Here is a 20,906-nt window from a genome sequence, read left to right on the forward strand (position 1 = left end):
TGAAGCAATGGAGTAGTGGCAGCTCTAGGATTCCCAAAGTGAGTCGGTGAATTTCTCTACACAATTCCCTGCCACCTCTACCACCCCCACCACCATGCCTGAAATGTCGGACAAGGCACCACAGAGAGACTTTTCTTGAGCACCCTCTACCACACCGTGAGGAAGTTGCGGGAGGTAATACAGAGAGGCAGGAAGAAAGAAGCCGGAGGGAATGGTGGGTGCCCAAAGAAGAAAGGCAGATAGCTGGGGTGTAGAAAATGGAGGGAGAAACCTCAGAGTTCAGAGCTGGGCTGCCACCACCTGTCTCACTTGCACCCTCATCCTCCCCCCCACCCCCGTCCCCCTTACCCCATCCCCATTCCCATCTCCCATCCACTCTCCTCCTGGCTGTGGTCCTCATGCCCCCACACCCACCCTTTTCCCATACAGCTGTGCTTTGTGCCCTTTGGCCCTCTCAGACAGGCCTGCAGAATGCAGACCCCTCAAAGACTGCAAAACACACTCAGGTCACCTCAAAGGGGAAAAAGGACTCTAAAATAACAGAAGCCAACTCTGAAGTCTAGCACATAGCAGTCCCCTTCTCTTCCTATCTTCTCGGTCTCTTTGGGAATATATGGTTGTATTTTATGGGCCTTTGTGTCTCCAAAATAACTCTTACCTGGTCTGTATCTCCCTATTACTCCACTGTGAGAACATTTTTTTTTTTTTTTTTTTTGTAGAGACAGAGTCTCACTTTATGGCCCTCTGTAGAGTGCCGTGGCCTCACACAGCTCACAGCAACCTCCAACTCCTGGGCTTAAGCGATTCTCCTGACTACAGGCGCCCGCCACAACGCCCGGCTATTTTTTGGTTGCAGTTTGGCCGGGGCTGGGTTTGAACCTGCCACCCTCGGTATATGGGGCCGGCGCCTTACTGACTGAGCCACAGGCGCCGCCCTCACTGTGAGAACATTTTAATTGGAGCATGGGGGTTTCCTTAGTGGCAAAACTCTGGTAGGGGGTGTGGAGCTGGGAAGGAAAGGATTGGGGCATATGTGCAGCTCTGTGTCTGTTCCTGTCTGTCTCAGGGTAGCTCAATGTGTCTCTGTCTTGTATGTCAAAGAGGGACAAGGAAGCCGTATGGGGAGAGGCTCTCCCCACCAGGAACCCTGAAGAAACACATGCACATTTCAGCCCTACTACCACTACCTTCTTTCCTGGACTTAAATTTCCTGGTGCCAACCCTGGCACGTTCCTTCTTCAGATCTTCTCAGGACTGCTTCTTTCTTGTTGTCTGGGTCTCAGCTCAAATGTTATCTCCTCCAGGGCACACACATATATATGTATACACAACATTCTGTATCACAAGATTCCCTTACTGTATTTTCTTCATAGCACTTACTGCTATCTGATTTTATTTTATCAGTTTGTTGACTTGGTAATTGTGCCCCCCAACCCAAAGAATGTAGGTTCCCTGAGGGCAAGGCCTTTATCTCTTTCATCTCTGTATATCTAGATCCTACCACAGTGCTTGACACAGAGAAGGAACTCAATAAACTGGTATAGAATTGAACTGAATTAAACACAGAGATGCTTAGCAGGTTGGTAAAGGGCCTTTATTGCTGACTGACTACCCTTTTGTCTGTCTTGCTGCATCTTCATCCCCTGCCGGAGCCCCAGACATGCCTGGCCCTGCCCTACCTTCTCCAGCCTGCAACAGCCTCCAACCACAGCAGCTGCTAACACACAGCCACCACCACACTGCCTTAGCTCCCTTAGGAGCTATGAGTGGGACAAAACACTCAGACCTTGAATATGGCCTCCATGCCCCAGTCCCCAGAAAAACTGACCCCTGCTCTTAACCCCTTTCCAACTAGCCCCTCCCCTCTTACCCACCTCACCCCACCTCCCCACCCCCTGGTGATAGACCAGTCAAGGTGCCTCATACCAGGGCGGTGCCTGTGGCTCAAAGGAGTAGGGCGCTGGCCCCATATGCCGGAGGTGGCCGGTTCAAACCCAGCCCCGGCCAAAAACTGCAAAAAAAAAAAAAAAAAAACCCAAAAGGTGCCTCACACCTGTAATCCAGCACTCTGGGAGGCTGAGGCAGGCAGATTACTTGAACTCAGGAGTTCAAGACCAGCCTGAGCAAGAACAAGACCCTGTCCCTAAAAAATAGCTGGGCATTATGGCAGGTGCCTCCCAGCTACTTGGGAGGCTGGGAGACTGAGGCAAGAGAATCACTTGAGCCCAAGAGTTTGAGGTTGCTGTAAGCTATAATGCCATGGCACTCAAACCCAGGGCAACTGAGTGAGACTGTCTCAAAAAACAAACAAACAAACAAACAAACAAAACAAAACACCCTTGGAGACCAGTGTTCCCATGAGCACACACTCTCCTGAAGAGCCTCAGTAAAACTCTTTCACCATTTATTAAGGGTTTCCCATATGTCAGGCACTGTGCAAGGTGAGTTTCCAAAGTCATGGTCATTCCAAATGCCAGTGCCCTTTTCACTCTATCCCAGAGTCCCTGCACCTCCTGTGGTCAACATGGTGGTTTCTGTCCTGGGCATGTCGCTGTGCCTGAGCTGAAGGGAAGGTGTGATAGATTCGCTCAGGAAAGGCCTGTGCCAGGCCTGGGCCCCACTTGCCAGCTCCTGTCCAGTCTGCTGTTTTTGTCTCTCACCTCCTTCTAGCATCCTGAAGGGGCAGTTTCTCATAGGAAGCAGATACTCTGGATGGGGTTGGACAGCTGGGCTGGCTCTCTATCTTCTCCCCACTGTTTGACCCAGTGTTTCTGTAGGAAAACCAGGATGAAGGCAAGAAAGCCCAACAATGCACCAGCTGGCCTGTGATCCACAGCTCCCATTTCTCCACTCAAACCTGGGAGCTCAAGTGGTTCCAAAGCCTGAGACTGAGGCTGGCTGACTGAATATAGTTCAAGTTGGGAGATCTGCAGGCAGCAATCATGGAGGCCAATGTTTGGAGCAAGGAAAGGAACTGCAGATTCCAGGGAGCCTAGGGCCCCAGCTGCTGGCCATTGTCAGTACCTCAGGCACCTCTACTAGGCTCCCTGGCTGAACATCACCTTCAACTGTCATGAAAGCTAGCCTCCAAGGCACCCAGGTCCCAGCAATCTCATCCCCAGCTCTAACCTCTAACTGCCCAGACACACCCAGCACACTCTCTTCTGGAGAGAATAATAGGAAAAATTGGGGTGGGGGAAGATGGAACACTCAGTCATCTGCAACAGGGCAACCACCACACACACCAGGTTCATCAGAATCACTTCCCTGATGCTGATACACACACACTCACTTGTGCACATGCACACACACAGATTCTCTGAGACACACACTCACAATTCTTCTAGAAAATTCTTCTAGAAGAGAGGAATTGGCTTGAGAGGGCACAGGAGGCACCCTAGGAATGGACTCCAATACACCTCAGACTCAAAGTTGGGGAAGTTGTTGCTGTAGAAACAAGCAAGGTGACTACTTGTCTCTTGGACCCACATCGCCATCTTCTTTGGTTGCTTGGGTCTCTGCTCATCCCTGTTGGCTATTTTATCCTAGGACTTCATCTCAATGGAGGCCCTTTTTGAACGGTGGTAACCTGGATTCGTCTTCCTTGGCTCTGAGCATAGCAGGGATACTCACTGGCCATTGGCTCAGCCAGTTTAGCACTAGCCTCCGTCTCCATTGGCAACACATGCAAGCCATCGTCCTCTTTTCTTTTTTTTTTTTTTTTAAATTTTTTTTTGTAGAGACAGAGTCTCACTTTATGGCCCTCGGTAGAGTGCCGTGGCCTCACACAGCTCACAGCAACCTCCAACTCCTGGGCTTAAGCGATTCTCTTGCCTCAGCCTCCCAAGTAGCTGGGACTACAGGCGCCCGCCACAACGCCTGGCTATTTTTTGGTTGCAGTTTGGCCGGGGCTGGGTTTGAACCCGCCACCCTCGGTATATGGGGCCGGCGCCTTACTGACTGAGCCACAGGCGCCGCCCCATCGTCCTCTTTTCTTATCACTGCAGGCTCAGACTGCCCTGTTTCATTGGCTGCCTGTCCAGAAGTTTGGCCCCTATGGGTTGCCACTAGAGGTAGCGTTTCCACTGACAGTGAATCCAATGGAGGCATGAGCTTTGTCCTCTCCATACGTGCCACGCCGCTAGGTGTCTCCCAGATGTGTCCTTTCCCCATCCTGCATTAGGGTGGGGGGACACTGGGGATGCCTGAAGAAGGTCCAGCAGCCTCAAGAAGCCTCTGGTGCTTGCGAAGGTGCTTCCTCCTCTCATGTTCCCCTGTGACTTCACACACCAACTGGGCAGGGAAGGCCCCAGGAAGCCCCTTCAGCCAACCTGGGGAAAGAGAGACAGGGGCCCAAGTGGGTAGGGGCAGGGAGAAGATGAGGAGGGAAGGGGGCCCTATGGGGGTCTCACGCCTGGGGGTCATGGTGCGCATGGCATTAGTGGGGAATGGAGAAGCCTTGAGCATCAGAGGTAGAGTTGACAGCAGCATTACAAAGAGTCTGGGTCATTCCTCTGTCAAGCCCTGCAGTGGTTGTTCATCGCAGAGTAAGAGACTGAATCCTTATAGGGACCTGCCAGGACCTACATGCTCTGGTCTCTGTTACTATTGTGACCTCATTGCTTCTCCCCTTTTCTTGCTCCCTCTAGCCACACTGGGTTATACGGCCTTTGCACTGCCTATCACCTCCTATCACTCTTCCTCCAAACACCATGTGCCTAAATTTCTCACCTCCATCAGATTTACTTACATGTTGCCTTCTCAATGAATTCCACCTTAGCTTCCCTATTTAAAATTATAACCAGCTTAGTGCCCATAGCTCAGGGTTTGGGCGCTGGCCACATGCACCAAGGCTGGCTGGTTCGAGCCCAGCCCGGGGCCTGATAAACAACTGCAACAAAAAAGTCGCTGGGTGTTGTGGCGGGCGCCTGTAGGGAGGCTGAGGCAAGAGAATCGCTTAAGCCCAAGAGTTTGAGGTTGCTGTGAGCTGTGATGCCACGGTACTCTACCCAGGGCAACATAGTGAAACTCTGTACAAATAATTAAAAAAATAAAAATAAAATTATAACCTTGGCTGGGCATAGTGGCTCACACCTATAATCCTAGGACTCTGGGAGGCCAGGTGGATTGCTTGAGCTCAGGCATTTGAGACCAGCCTGAGCAAGAGCAAAATCCCGTTTCTACTAAAAATAGAAAAACTAGACCTGTAGTCTCAGCTCCTTGGGAGCCTGAAGCAAGAGGATCACTTGAGTCCAGGAGTTCGAGGTTGTTGTGAGCTATGACACCACAGCACCCTACTTAAGGTGACAGAATGAGACTCTGCCTCAAAAAATAAAATAAATTATAACTCTACCTAACTCTGGAACTCCTGACCTCCTCTGCTCTGATTGATTTGTGTTTTTTCCATTGCACTCATCACCTTCCAACATCCTTTATAATTTACCTATTTGTTTTGTTCATTCTTTATTGCCTGTCTCTTCCTTTAGGATGTCTCCAGTAGGGCAGGAAGCTTTGTGTGTTTTGTCCGCAGTGCCTAGAACAGTGAGTGGCACTTCCAAATTCTTAACAAATATTTATCAAATGAATAAATGAAAGACTCACCTTCTGGGCTCTTGTGCACATGCTTGGGGGCAACCCTGGACTCCAGACTCCGTCTCTCAGTCTTGGAAGGTGTAGACAGCTCTGAACACAGTTCCTGGGAACAGTCTGGTGGGGGGTGGATGATATTACACTTGAGCTTTGGAGACTCTAGCTTCTTCTCCATATTCCTCTTCCCCTGTGGGAGAACTCACCACAGTCCTCATAGATGGTGTCCGGGGAGCAGGGAAGAGGGCCAGGGGTCGGAAAAGCTCCTAGCCAGCGCTGCATGTCTGATCTGGGGCGGGGAGAAGGGGTCATAGTTGGTCCAGGGGATCCTCCTAGGGGTGAGGCAGGGCCCATTGATGACAGAGATTGATTAAAGAGGTGGTGGGGTCTGAGAGGTCAGGTGAGGACTGTAAGGAGGGTGTTTGCTTTTGCTTTTGCTTTTTATTTTGCTCGCAGCAACCTCAAACTCTTGGGCTCAAGCCATCCTTTTAGCTCAGCCTACCAAGTAGCTGGAACTATCTGTAAGTGCCACCATGCCTGGCTAATATTCCTATTTTTAGTAGAGACTGGGTTTCAGTCTTGCTCAGTATGGTCTCGAACCCCAAAGCTCAAGTCAGTCTCCCATAGTGCTAGTATTACAGGCCTGGGCCTCAAGGGTGTTTTCTGAAGATGCAGCTCACAGGGATGAAGCTTGGAGTAGCCGGTGAGTGGGGCGGCCCTGGTGGTTGCTGAGAAGGGAGAGGCGGAAGGTCGGGGGTCCAGATGGGTCCGGAACCTGCTGGGCCTGGACCAGGGAGCGATGGGCATAGTCCAGAACCTGCAGCCGCTGCCCACTGCCGGGGAGGAGGACATTCAGAGAAAGAGTGGGGCTCCAGCAGGGTGCCCCCTCTCCACCCAGCCTGGGCTCTCTCCCTCCCTAGGACCCACCTTTTGGGCTGAGTGATGAGCAGCAGGTCGCTAAAAAGCAGCAGGCAGAGGGGGGTGAAGCGGGGGCGCGAGGTGAAGAGCACACCCCCCCTTCGGCACCCTAACTCGGTCAGCTCTCCCTGCAACTCCAGGCGCCGTGACCAGGAGACCAGGGGCAGGGCCTGTGAAGAAGCAGAGGAGGTTGCAGCTCCGCAGTCCTGTGGGGAAGGGCAAGACCAAGAGTCTGGGCGGAGACCCACCTTGACTTTGTGGAAGCGCAGCCTTTGGGTGAGCCGAATCAACTCTTCTGTCTGCTTCATACGCCCCACCTCCGCGCTGCATCGCTCAATGATCTGGGTGAGGGGAGCTGTGTCACCCACATCACCCACCCTGGTGACCAGCCCCCACCCCCTTCTCTCTCTCCCTACCACCCAATCGCCTCTCCCAACTCCAGCTTCCTTCCTGCCCACCTTACTGACAGCACCCAGGGCCTTCTGGGCGTTCTCTTGGCGGCTGGACCCCTCCTCTGTCTGACGTAGGATATTCTGGGGACAAGTAGAAAGAGTGACTGGGCCCCCTGCTCTGCAGCCCTGGGATTCAGAGGGGCCACAGCTCAGGGGACCCTGCCTGTATTGGTGAAATACTCAGTTTGGGGTTCACAGGGCTGAAGGACCAGCTTCAACAAGGCTAAGAGACCTCACCACTTGCTGTCTGCATAACCCTGAGCGAGTCATACTACCTCTCTGAGCCTCAGTTTCCCTATCTGTAAAATGGGGGTATTATACCCACCTAGCATATCAATAGCATTGTTGTCAGGATTCGTGGAGGTAACATACATAAAGTGCTCAGCATAGTCCTTGGCACATAGTAAATGCTGAAAAGAGCATTGCTCTTATTTTAATAATTATTAACCACAACTGTTAGTGCAAACAACATAGAAGACAAGTTCAGGATGCCTGGCTTACAATTTTGTGTCCATCCATTATTTCTGTATAACCTGGGCAAGTCATTTAATCTGTGCCTCAGTTGTCTCATCTGTAAGTAGGGGAAGTAGGGGAAATAATAGCTCTACCCTCACACAGTTGTCAGGAAGGTCACACAGGTAGTACCACTTAGAACTGTACCTAGAATAGCATGCTCATTAGCTGTTGAGCTCCTGTGATTAAAATCATTATTGTCATTGTATTATCTACACTGGGGATAACAATGCTGAATAGACACTGATAATCTCATTGGGGGCTCTTTACATAAAGATCCTCACAGTGGATGACCTGGTTAGGGAGGAGTCTCTACTTTGCCGTAAAAGACTGTTTCTCAACCCTTTCTCACTCTTTGCAATAGAAGAGTGTTTCTCTCCTTCCCCCCCCATTATCACCACACAAACGAGGCTTTTTGAAAAATTTTCCCTGAACTTCCCCTCCACCAGGAAATTTTAATTCTACAGATACACTGTGAATCTGATTCTTTCTTTTTCGTTTTTTTGAAACAGGTCTCACTCTGTCACCCCAGCTAGAGTGCAGTGGCACCATAGCACACAGCAACCTCAAACTCCTGGATTTAAGTGATCCTCTTGCCTCAGCTTTTTAAGTAGCTGAGGCTAACCAAGAGGCTGCACCACCAGGTCTGGCTAATATTTCTATCTTTTGTAGAGATAGGGGTCGCACCCTGGCTCAGGCCTATAATCTTAGCACTTTGGGAGATTGAAGCAGGAGGCTCTCTTGAGCTCAGGACTTCAAGACCAGCCTTCAAGACCTGGCCTGTGAAACGGTTTAGGCACCATGGCCATTGGAGCAACAAAACTATTAGAACATCTAAAATATTTTCACCTCCAAGAGCCAACTTATGCTCATTAGAATGTCTAAAATTCTAAGATTTTCGCCTTCAAGAGCCAACTTATGCTCCTTTGGAGGTGATATCACCCCCTTCAGGAAGGCATTTGCAGATAGGACAATATAGCTGGAGAACACCTCAAAGACCACTCACCATAATCTCCCTAAGACTCAGAGAGGGAAAGGGACTTGCCCTGTGTAGCTCAGCTAATTAGTAGCAGAGCTAAGTCTAGAACTCATGGCTTCAGCCAGAAACACTTTTCTTTTTTTTTTTTTTTTGTGGTTTTTGGCCAGGGCTGGGTTTGAACCCACCACCTCCGGCATATGGGACTGGCGCCCTACTCCTTGAGCCACAGGCGCCGCCCAGAAACACTTTTCTTGAACCCACTCTTGCTCCTGACCATTTGGGTAGCCCCAGGTGAGGCTTGGTGGGTCCTGGACTGAGAGGCACAGGTTGGGAGTATATTGGGGGGATTTCTGTGTTCACAGGGGAGCAGTAAATGGTGATCGCTGGACGAAAGGCCCTGGGGGTGAGGGAGTTCTCTAATGGACTTGGTGGGACAGAAAAGAAAAGGCTGTGTGCCAGGAGTACCTGCAGCAGCATGCGGAGTCGGGTGATGCGCTGAAAGGGCAGTAGCAAAAAGGACGGCAGCGGGAGCCGCTCACACTTGGGGAGGCTCTGTAGCCGCCGCAGCTCAGCGGAGAAGCGCATGTTCGTGTCCCTGCAGAAACAGACTCAGCCTGCTGTGGCCCCGAGCCCTGCTCCGCTTGCCCCAGCTTCCCCCACCTCTGGGACACTCACATAAGGCGGCTGTAGGTCTCTTCCTGATACTGCTGGTTCCGCACATAATCCACATACACGGAGAAAGGGCCCACCGCGTGTGTGTGCACCACGTCACACAGGTCACTGATGTGGGGGGAAGAGCGCACACGAGACAGTAAAGCCCCCAGGAACCTGTAGGAGTAGAGAAGCAAGCTGGAGTGAGGCAGAGAGCCAGGTCTTCCTGGTTCTTGAGCAAAGAGCTGGGAATTAGCCGGGCCGCTCGGCCTGGGAGAGGGGTAAGGGGGTGCTCAGCAGCCCGAGGCCACGTCTCCTGGGACCATGGGACCCAACTGACCGCTCACTGACTCCCTGGACTCGCTGCACATTGGAGAAGAGTGTGTGGTGATCCCGGGGGGTGAGCGTGTCCCTGAGAGGCTGGCTCAGGACGAAGGTGTCAGTCAGCAGCCGCAGGGAGCGCAGGTAAGAGGCCTCGGATGTCACCACCTCAAATAGGCTCTAGGGAGCAGAGCCAGGCAGCAGTGGAAAGCCCAGCTCAGCGCCACCCTGGAACCCTGGTCACCCTCTGCCCCTAAGCCTGGCCCACCCAGCCCAACCTCAAATGTGCCCACCTCCTGCATGCGCCTCTCCTGGGGGCCGAGGGTGTCCAGAAGGCCACTGGCCCGCACTGCAGGAAGCTCCTGCCATAGGGTGTTTCGAGGTCCCAGGGGCCTTGCAAAGGTGGGAGCTTCTCCAGCATTTGCTGGAGAGGGACCCCCATCCTCACCAACCCCCCACAGCTCTTCTGACAGCACGGCTGCTCGGTAGGTCTGGTATAGAGGTTCTAGAGGGCAGACATAGCACCTCAGGGAAGTCCTGGGTCCACAAACCCTTCCCCACTGCTTGAGGGTCTCAGCAGGGACCCCCAGGTGCAGAGGCTCTCACCATCCTGCAGGGGCAGCTCCCAATTCTGCTCCTTCAGTCCCTCCAGCCCCTCCTCATCTCTGTGGAGAAAGAAAGGGATGGGAATCCCCAGGACTCCCATGTACCCCCAAGGGGGCTATTTACCTGACACCAGAAGGGATATCAGTATGATAGCTCCCCGATCAACCCCAGTTCTTTTAGGTGCCTGCTGGAGGGGAGCCCCTGAACTAAGTGGGACACACCGATCCCTGTTATCTCAGCTGCTACGTACCAGAGACTTCCAAGTCTCTAGCTCAGCCGTCTCTTGTAGCGCCATTGTCTGGAATGCCCTATTTGTTCTTCAGTAAAACTCAACATGATCAAGTGCAAACAAATTCTTATGTCTCTCGCCAGCACCTGCAACTCTGTCTCTCCTCTTCTGGTCACAGCATCACTACACACCTATTAACCCAAGCTAAAAATCATGCTACTATAGTGAATGGAGCCAAATTATCACTGAGAATGATGGTGAATCTAAGATGACTAACAAGGCCAGATAACACAAAAGAGATGGTTGCAGTTGCTAAATGGATTTTTGGACAATACTAGCAATAGAGACTCAAGGTCAGGGAGTCTCTTCCCTCCCTCGGGGAAGATGCAGCAGGAACTTACCATGGGGCCTGCTTTTTACCAATAGCACACCCCAGTTACTCCATGAAGTAGTGGGTATGCTTATCCCCATGTCACAGATGAGGACACTGACAACCAGAAAGATTAAGGACCCGTATGAGGTCACATAACTAATAAGGGACAGAGCTGGGATTAGAAACCAAGGCTGCTTGTTTCTGGAGCCCTGGCCCTTCTCCCTTCTGCCTTTGCAGAGGTGGGACTTCGCTGGACCTACATTTTAATCTGCCCTTTAAGTAGGAGCATGGTGGGGAAAGAAGGGAAGACAACGGTCGAGTTGTTTGGTACCTTCCCTCCACGGTTGCTGGAGGAGCATTCTGTGGAGTTTCATCAGGACTGTCTCCTGGAGAGAGAAGGCAGAGTGAAGAGAATACCCCTGCAGCACCCCCAGCCAGTATTCCTGATTCCAGCCCCACAGAGGATGTTATTATGAGACTTACAATTCCTGTCAGCCCCAGAGCAGCAGCTGGTAGAGGAACAAAGAGCCCAGGGCCTCTTGGTGGTTGTAGTTCATTGGGAGACGACCCCTACCTGTCCCTTCATAACTCAGAGGTCCACTCCCCCAGGCCCTCACCTGTTGGTATTCCATCTTCGGAAGGCACATCGAGATCTGGCTGTGGATGGTCTCCAGAGATGGTAGTGTCCGTGTCCTGTCTGACACGAGATGGTTTTGGAGGTTTGAGGGGAGGCAGGACTTTGTGCTCGGCAGTGGAGCGGTAGGATGTGAGGACAACTGGGGGATGACTGATGCTTGGAGGGTTGGGCCGGGAGCGGGAGGTCCGCAGTGGTGAGGCCCGGCAGGGAGCCCTGGAGCCTTCCTCCTTGCCTCCCACAGGTACCCATCGAAGCTCCAGGCCTGGCCGGGCTACGTGGCAGACACAGGGGCAGCAGGGAGGGCAGGCCAGAACAGCATCTGTGGGAAACAGGTGTCCTAAGAAGAAATAAAGCCTTTGGGGCCCAGTCCCACCTCACCCAGGCCACCTCCAATCCTTCACCTACCCAGTAACCTAAACATTGACTAGTCCCAGGTATCTACAGATCTCCTCCACCCTTCAAAAACCCCCAGAAATATAGAAACCAGATTTTCCAAACACAAAATCCATTTTGAAAAGTTAGTCCCTAAAAGTTTCTAGTCTCAATGCATTGAAAATTAATACGATGGGGTGGATTGAGGCTACCCCAGCCCCACCACACACTTACCTGGAGCACTGTTCTCCTGGGACCCACTCCCAGTGAGGGGAGCCTCTCTCTCTCCATTCACATTGGCTTCCCCTTGAGGATCTGGCTCCAAGGCTTCTGCAGCTTGGGCCCTGCCTTCAGCCCCCCATTCAAACCTGCCAGCCAGCCTCCGCACAGTGCCAGGGGCTGAGGCAGGGCCATCTTGGACCAGGTCCTGAGTCGTGGGGAGCAGGGGGAGAGGTGTGTGAGGTGTCCCAGAGGGCTTGGGTGGGGGCACTGGAGACCGAGGAGCAGGTTCTGGGGAGATAGAGCGCCGGGACACTGGACTAGGGGTGCTGGAAGCTGAGTCAGGGAAAGTCTGGGAGTCGAGGCTGGCTCTAGAAGCTGAGGGGGGCAGAAGGGCAGGGGGCTTGAGGGATGCAGCTGGAGGCTCCCAGAAGATAGGGGTGCACATCAGGGTTGGAGCATCATTGACAGTTTGGGGAAGTTCTTGTGGAGAGGAGCCATTGTGGGGAGGCCCTGGGGACTGGGCAGCCCTGGGTCGAGAAGGGGGGCGGGGGCGGATGATCCGAGGGGGCTTCTGGGTAGGGGGTGTTGCTGCAGGAAGGGACTGGGCTGACATCTTCCTCTGAATTCTTCAAAGGAGTGGGGTACTCTGCTGGAGTCATCCCCTGAGGAGGAGGGAGAAAGTGCCATCTTAGTGCCACCTAGGTGAGTAGACTGAGGCCATCTGAAGGTGTGATTTTAGAATCAGAGGGAAGGCTGGAGCATCTCCCTCTTTCTTTCTCATTCTCACTATCTTCTCTCTCTTCCATCTCTCACCCACCTTAGTGTTTCATTTTCTGGAGCTTCCTGCTGGCACAGTCAGGCCATAGCAGACCATGAAGCTGGGTAGAGGTGGTGGCAGCTAGATGGAGACCCAGGTCGTTGGGTGGGGAGGCCAGAAAGTCTGTAAGATCAGTAAGGGGAATTCTGCTTGCCAGGATGGTGTCTGCCTGATGAACTTCTGTGGTGTGTGTCACGGAGGTTTGTGTGTGGTTTGAGCATGTGCTGTGTCTAGTGCTATGTCCTTGGGGGGCTGCATGCTGTGTTGTGACAGCATACTTGTCTGTGCCCACCAGGGGGGTGTGCAGTGAGGGGGGCTATACAGCGTGTGGTGTGCAGCCCACTGAGGAGTCTGTGGTGCGAGTGAGTGTCCGAGTGGGCATGTGTGATGTGTGCTCCTGCTATCCAGGCGCAGTGTGCGTGTGCACCAGGCCCGGGCTCCCAGGGATGCATCACCATTTCCCTATTCCAGCAGGCCCTCCGCCCCCCATTTCCCAGTTCCTCTCTCCAGACTCTCCCTTTCCGGATTATTTTTAGTCTCCTTTTCCTGCCATCAAGATTCCTGGAGCCTCTGACCCGTGAAGACCAGGAGGCTCCAGCACAATCTCTCCTGCTCTTGATCCTCTTATCCCTGCTGGCCTCCAGGGGTGGTCACAGAGAGGGACCTGGGGAGGTAGCCAGGAGAGCAGGCTAAAGAATATGACAAATAGGTCCCAGATCCTGGGACTTGGGCCTCTCTTTCTCCGTCAGGGAAGGAGGCTGTGATCCCGACAAGGCTGCAGGGTAGGGGCTAGGAAACGGGAGCCCCCATACTCCTTTCAGAAGTCAGCAGGAGAGTCAGACTCCTCCAGACCCCAGATTGGGTTCTTGAGAAATAATGTAGGGTAGAGGCTGGGGGCTGTAAATTGAGTCTCGAAGCTTAGTGGTCTCTGCATTCTGCCAGGAAGCCACTTAGTGAGGTGACCCACACAGTGGCCTTGACCTCTGGCCAGTTTCTCCCCAGCCACCGGCCCCCTGAGGGATTCTGGCCCACTCACTACCTGTATTTACTTCCTTCCCCACCCCCCACTCAGGGACCCAGGTACTCGGGCCCCAAGCACTCACCCTTGTGTCCCCTCCACTCTCAGTCACCTCCCAGGGCTGAGTGAGTAGGGGCAGGAAATGGGAATTGGATCCTCCTCCCAACCGGACACCCCCCCCTCCCCCCCGCCAACCCACACCGTATCCCACATGCGCAGCACACCGGGTCCCTGGAAGATGTAAGGGACAGTATCCAGGATCTCAGAGATCAGTGGCATCTGGGGGAAAGCTGAAACTCAGGCATGAGAGTGGACTGTTCTATATGTGCAAATTCCACCGGCACTGCTGTGTGAATGGCAGGGGCTGGGGTGGATGGGGGTGGGGTGAGGATGCGGTGGCCATGTGGCCGGCAGTAAGGCATGGGTGTCTAGATGCCTCAGCAAAGGGATGGTGTGTGTCCCTGCACAGTGTGTTTGACCATCTCTTCCATGACCTGCACAAACACTTATCTGTTTATCTTCCAACCCATCCCCTGGGTATGAGCCAAACCTACTCCAGCAGAACCTCCATAGTTGACCACCTTTCTACACTGACCACCTCCTTAAGTTAACCTAATTTTCATAGATCTGACATGCATCACAGGTTAAGTATCAGTACAGTAGGCCTAGTTCCTTATGTTGACCACCTCCGTATGTTGACCAGTTTGTTACAGTCCCTTGAAGGGTCAACTTACAGAGATTCTACTGTATTTCACACCAAGGGACACCCCACCCCCACCCCAGACTTCCCCTCCCGAGCTCTTCAGTATCTCCCCATGAATTTACCTTTATCTTTATGGAAGCAGTTTCTATTTTCAGCCTGTCCTGTCTGCTCCTTGGAGCGAGGAGTGCTGGGCTGAGTGTCCGTTCCTGTACTTCTGGGGCGAGAACTGAGGGCCCAGATTGAGATCTCTGCAGAGGAAGCCAGTTCCTCGGCCCCACCCGGCCATTGTGTGTGTGTGTGTGTGGTGGGGGGAGGGTTAGGGGAGGGAGAGAGGATGAGGGATGGGGGAGGAGAAGTGGGGAGGGCAATCTATGGGAATCTGTCTCCTCCAGGTGTATATAACATTTGTAGGACTCTTGCTACTCATCAGTCCCTCGTTCTGTCCCACTGGGTGGCTTTCGGGTTGATTGGCTGGAAGTCAAGGATAGGTGGATAGGGGGTTGGGGTCCTTCTCATCCTTAATTTGCTCTGTGATTGAAGAACAGAGATCCCAGGGGCTTTAGGTGTGTCTAAAACAACTGAGGGGTGGAATGAGCCACACCCCAGCCTGGGAAGTAAGGTAGTGGAAGATCCAAAGGCAAGTTGGGAACTCTGGGGGCCTTCACCCACACCCAGGGGCCTGCCTTTGTCAGACCTACACACACCCTAAATGAGACGCTGGAAAGAAAACCCAGAAAGCGGGCATAAATATAGGCTTTACTCCCTTTTTTCTTAGAGTAAAAGCCCAAAGTCCTCCTAGCGACCAACGGGATCAACCCTCCTCTAAGGTCTCTTCTGGGGCACACGCTTGCCTCAGCAGCTCTGCACTGGCCATGCCCTCTGCCTGGAACTCTCCTTCCCCAGAGGTGATTCCTTTACCTCCTTCAAGTCATTAAAGGACCACTTTCTCAATGGAACCTGCCTATCTCTCTTTAAAATTGCAACTCACAATCTCACAGCACATTCCGTAGCTCCCTTTTTGACTCCAGCAGTTGTACCTTACTACATCCCATATGGTTTACTTATATATTGTTCATAGTGAATTACCTTTTCACATTAGAAAGTAAGCTTCCTAGCTTGGCGCCCATAGCTCAGTGGGTAGGGCGAACCACATACACTGAGGCTGGCGGGCTCGAGCCCGGCCCAGGCCTGCTAAACAACAATGACAACTCCAACCAGAAAATAGCTGGGTGTTGTGGTGGGGGCCTATAGTCCCAGCTACTTGGAGGCTGAGGCAAGAGAATCACGTAAGCCCAAAGAGTTTGAGGTTAATGTGAGCTGTGACGCCACAGCACTCTACCCAGGGTGACATAGTGAGACTCTGTTTCAAAAAAAAAAAGTAAGTAAGCTTCCTGTCTCTTGGATCTGCTTGATGAAAAAAGAAGAAAGCAAGCAAGCAGGCTTCCTGGAGACAGGATATTTATCTGTACTGTTCACTGATAATAATATTTGATGAATTGAATCCTTTTGGATCTTCCCCCACAGCTCACTATTATTCTTACTCTCTCCCTACAAACCATTTCCATAATTCTGGTGATTCCATCAGTTTCTCCCTCTGTCTCACACAGATACACACACACACACACTCCAGTGCCAGGCATCCAACTACCCAGCCCTCACCTCTGGGTTCTTCCTTTTAGGTATCCAAGGAAGGGAAACCTTTCCAAGAATCCCCAGATCCTATCAAAAAAGCTAGAAATATATATGTAGCCAAATAAATCCTGTTTTGTATTTACTGAAATGAGAGTATCTTTATTAGTTTTGTTACTTGCAAAAAAAAAAAAAAACATAAAAAATGGTAACCAATGCTGTGCATGCCTCACACCTGTAATCCTAGCACTCTGGGAGGCCAAGGCAGGTGAATAGCCAGAGCTCAGGAGTTCGAGACTAGTCTGAATAAGAGTGAGACCCTGTCTCTACTAAAAATAGAAAAACTAGCCAGAGTTGTGGTGGGTGCCTGTAGTCCCAGCTAGTTAGGAGGCTGAGGCAAGAGGATTGCCTGAGGCCAGGAGATTGAGGTTGCTGTGAGTTGTGATGCTATGGCACTCCACCCAGAGCAACAGAGCAAAACTCTGTCTCAAAAAAAAAAAAAGATAACCAAAAAGTATAGTTGTTCGCTGCAAACATGGATGATACTTGTTACTGCATTAACCACTCCATATCTGAGTGGGGTAGAGGCTTTCAAGAGTGGAGAAGAAGAGGAATTTGATGGGTTGAGCAGGCCCCTAGACCTTTACCTATCTTCTCTGTCTGGTCTGAGCTTATTTCCCCTTCCTCCCGCCGACCTCCCTCACCCCAGACCCCAGACAGACCCACCTGGAGGCTTTTCACCCATCTGTTGAGAAACTTCCCCCACTCCCAAGGGTAAAAGAGCGCATCTTGGGTAACTGAAGCTCCTTGGAGCTACGCTGAGAATATTCTAAATTTCCTAACAAAGAGGTTCCATTGAGCCCACTGCCCAAAGCAACTGCAAAGATGGAAACAATGACTTTTCAGATCTATAAAAAACCGCCATCTATTTATCTGTGTCCCATCTCATTCCAAAAAGAAACAGCACTCTGAAAATAATATCATGTGACATACACAAGATTATTTTCATATAAATATATTTAATTATACAAATGTCTTTTCACAGATACTGGAGGTTTTTGATGTAATAATTCATTCTCTCAACATCTCTACAAAATGAAAGATTTGTATTTTTCCATATTCCAAAAGTACCATCATAGTTTCAAGTCCGTATTCTAAGTGTTTTTTTTTTTTGTGGTTTTTGGCCGGGGCTGGGTTTGAACCTGCCACCTCCGGCATATGGAACCAGCACCCTACTCCTTGAGCCACAGGCACTGCCCTTTAAGTCTGTATTCTGCCTCCTTCTCTTAGCACTGCTTTATTAACCATTTTTCATGTTACTACACAATGTGTGCAGTTATATCTTTTCCTGAAACATAATGTGGCATCAGCTAGATTTTGCCATCCTGATAACGGCATCTCAGTCTTCTAGGAAACTCTCCTACCCACTCCATGTGGTTCCAAAGAGACAGCCAATTACAACAGCTTCTCTCTGGCCATCTCACTCAGGTTTGATCAATCACAGTACCCTATTCCTCTGGCCACAGAGACTGACCCAGAGCAAGACAGGACAGCTTCCTAGGGAGAGAGAAGCTTTGGGGCCTATGGGAGAGAGACCTTTTCTCTTTTCTCCAGACTCACAAGGCAGGAACGATGTAAGTCTGGAGCTGTCTGTGCCTTGGGAGACAATAGTGGGAGAAATGAGCCCCATACTTTAGGGAAACAGGCAACACGTGAAGGAGAGATCCAGGCAAGGTGGTATGTGCCTGTATTCTCTGCTGCTGGAGAGGGGGAGGCAAGAGGATTGCTTGAGCCCAGGAGTTCAGACTATAGTGCACTATGATCACTCCTGTAAATAGCCACTGCATTTCAGCCTGGATAACACAACAAGACCCTTTCTCTTAAAAAATAAAAAAGAGAGATGGGGGACTTAATAATGTCCTTTCAGCCCCTTGGACTCTCCAGTTCCTGAGACACGACGTTCTCTTTTGTGAGAGCTAGTTTAAGCAGGAGTTTTGTCAAGATGAAAGAATCTTGACCATTACAATTCAATTCCCTACTGCAGGACACTTAGGAAGCTTTACAGTTTTTGCCATTACAAATAATACTGCAGTGAACATCTTTATGCAAAAAAAAATTTCAATAAGAATATTATTTTAGGGCGGCGCCTATGGCTCAGTCGGTAAGGTGCCGGCCCCATATACCGAGGGTAGCGGGTTCAAACCCGGCCCCGGCCAAACTGCAACCAAAAAATAGCTGGGCACAGAAAGGTCAAGAAAGACTTGCAACCAATTTCAAATGGCCAGAGTATTTATACCCCTGCACTGGCCTTTACATCGCCATCCCTCTCACCTTTTCACCCCGTGAGAGGGACCCACCTCCAACTTGGAAGTGCTCTAAACTTTCTCTTTTTTCATCTTAAATAAAAAGTCTTTGTTATCCTGGGGGGAAGGCGGGGGAAAGAGGGGTCCAAAAGGAAAAGCCGGCCTGCTTTGGGAATTTAGACAGGTTTTGATCCAGGTTATTATAGACACAGAGGATTTTGTCAAACTGCCACCAGGTGGAGGTGGAGCCCTTCAGGGTAGAGTCTTGCAGCCACAGTGAAATCTATCAGAGTTTGGGGCCTGTAGCTCAGCGGCTAGGGCGCCAGCCACACACACCAGAGCTGGCAGGTTCAAATCCAGCCTGGGGCCTACCAAACAACAATGACAGCTACAACAAAAAAACAGCTGGGCATTGTGGTGGGCACCTGTAGTCCCAGCTATTTGGGAGGCTGAGGCAAGAATTGCTCAGCCCAAGAGTTTGAGGTTGCTGTGAGCTGTGATACCATGGCAGTCTACCAAGGGTGACATAGTGAGACTCTGTCCCGAAAAAAAAAAAAAAAAAGAAAGAAACAAAAGAGACTCATCAGCATCTGGGCCACATCAGAGGAGGTATGACTCACACAGCCTGGTGACCCTCAACCCTCTGCATCTTTCTCCCTTTCACTCTCTGTGGTACTATCACTTTTCTCAGACACCTGCAGCCTTTGACATTTCCCTTTCAGCTCTTCTCAAATTCTACCTCAGGAAGCTGGACATGGTGGCACACACCTATAATTCCAGCTACCCAGGAGGCTGAGGCAGGAGGATCCCTGAGCCCAGGATTTGGAGGCTGCAATGAGCTATGATGGCACCACTGCACTCCAGCCTAGGCAAAAGTGAGACTCCCCATCTCAAAAAATAAAGATAAAATCTATCTCAGAACATTTACTTCCAGGAACAAATGATAACAGCTTACAGTAATCAAGACAGCATGATATCCTATAATTTCAGCACTTTGGGAGGCTGAGTGGGACCATTGCTTGAGGGCAGGAGTTTGAGACCAGCCTAGGCAATATAGCAAAATCCTCATCTCTACAAATTTAAAAATTAGCTATATGTAATAGTTCCTGCCTGTAGCTCTAACTATCTGGGGGGCTAAGGCAGGAGGCTCACTCAAGCCTAGGAGTTCAAGGTTATAGTGAGCTATGATTGTGTCACTGTACTCTAGCCTAGGTAACAAAGTGAGAGCCTGTCTCTATTTTTTGAGGGAGAGGATGACAGAGTCTCTTTGTCACCATTGGTAGAGGGCCATGGCATCATAGCTCACAGCAACCTCAAACTCTTGGGCTCAAGCAATCCTCTTGGCTCAGCTTCCTGAGTAGTTGGGACTACAGGTGCCTGCTACCACACCCGGCTATTTTTTAGAGATGGGGTCTTGCTTTTCCTCAGGCTCGTCTTAAACTCCTAGACTCAGGCAATCCACTCGCCTCAGCCTCCCAGAGTGCTGGGCTTATAGGCGTGAACCACCTCGCCCAGCCCTTCTGTCTATTTAAAAAAAAAAATGGCATGATATTGGTGAAAGAATAGATACATAGATCACCAGAACCAAAGAGAGAGTCCAGAAATAGACCCATACAAATATAGTCGACTGTGTTTTTTGTTTTGTTTTTTCCCAGATAGGGTATTGCTCTGTTGCCTGCTCGGACTGTAGTGGTGTCATCATAGCTTACTGCAACCTCCAACTCCTGAGCTTAAATGATACTCCTGCCTCAGCTTTCCAAGTAGCTGGGACTACAGTTGTATATCACATCATCCAGCGATTTTTTTTTTTTTTTCTAGAGACGGGTCTCACTGTATTGCTTAGTCTGGTCTTGAACTCCTGGCCTCAAATAATGTTCCTGCCTCAAGCTCCCAAAGTGCTGAGGGTACAGGTGTGACCCACCACACCCAGTTGTCAACTGATTTTTTGTTTGTCAACTGATTTTTTTTTTTTTTTGTAGAGACAGAGTCTCACTTTACTGCCCTCAGTAGAGTGCCATGGTGTCACACAGCTCACAGCAACCTCCAGCTCTTGGGCTTACGTGATTCTCTTGCCTCAGCCTCCCGAGTAGCTGGGACTACAGGCGCTCGCCACAACGCCCAGCTATTTTTTTTTGTTGTTGTTGTTGCAGTTTGGCCAGGGCTGGGTTTGAACCCGCCACCCTCAGCACATGGGGCCGGCGCCCTACTCACTGAGCCACAGGCGCCGCCCAACTGATTTTTTTTTTTTTGTCAACTGATTTTTTGACAAAGGACTAAAGGCAATTCCATAGAGAAAGGATGATCTTTTCAACAAATGATGCTGGTAAAATTGGGCATCTATATGCAACAAATAAAAAAAAAAAGGAAGAAAGAAAGAAAAAACTAGATCCAGATCTTATATCATTTACAAAACTTAAAATGGATCACAGACCTAAATGCAAAATGTAAAACTATAAGATTTATACAAGAAAACAGGAGAAAATCTAGGTGACCTTGGGTTTGATAAGTTTTTAAATACTACATCAAAAGCATGATCCACAGAAAAAACTGGCAAATTGGATTTCTTTTATTTTTTAG

General features: G+C 50.6%; 1 protein-coding gene across 6 annotated transcripts; it reads right to left on the minus strand.

Moving 5' to 3' along the window:
• Positions 1 to 2,066: 2,066 nt before the first annotated feature.
• Positions 2,067 to 14,613, minus strand: ARHGEF15 (Rho guanine nucleotide exchange factor 15). 6 transcript variants are annotated; one of them, XM_053570068.1, is made up of 17 exons: positions 14,520 to 14,606; positions 12,677 to 12,799; positions 11,872 to 12,521; positions 11,246 to 11,602; positions 10,960 to 11,137; positions 10,027 to 10,085; positions 9,714 to 9,925; positions 9,440 to 9,600; positions 9,124 to 9,276; positions 8,914 to 9,043; positions 6,963 to 7,037; positions 6,753 to 6,845; positions 6,514 to 6,674; positions 6,267 to 6,419; positions 5,793 to 5,875; positions 5,602 to 5,706; positions 2,067 to 4,331 (listed from the first exon to the last, which is right to left on the minus strand). In XM_053570068.1, the coding sequence occupies exons 3-17, from the start codon at positions 12,470 to 12,472 to the stop codon at positions 4,180 to 4,182; spliced, it is 2,673 nt and encodes an 890-aa protein (XP_053426043.1). In that variant the 5' UTR covers positions 12,473 to 12,521; positions 12,677 to 12,799; positions 14,520 to 14,606; the 3' UTR covers positions 2,067 to 4,179. The 6 variants fall into 6 exon arrangements, with proteins under 6 accessions (XP_053426043.1, XP_053426044.1, XP_053426047.1 ...); XM_053570069.1 differs by lacking the exon at positions 14,520 to 14,606 and adding an exon at positions 13,780 to 13,800; XM_053570072.1 differs by lacking the exon at positions 12,677 to 12,799 and having other exon boundaries at positions 10,960 to 11,014; positions 11,246 to 11,584; positions 14,520 to 14,613.
• Positions 14,614 to 20,906: the final 6,293 nt, after the last annotated feature.

This window comes from Nycticebus coucang, chromosome 18 (assembly GCF_027406575.1).
Source record: "Nycticebus coucang isolate mNycCou1 chromosome 18, mNycCou1.pri, whole genome shotgun sequence".
Lineage (NCBI taxonomy): Eukaryota > Metazoa > Chordata > Mammalia > Primates > Lorisidae > Nycticebus > Nycticebus coucang.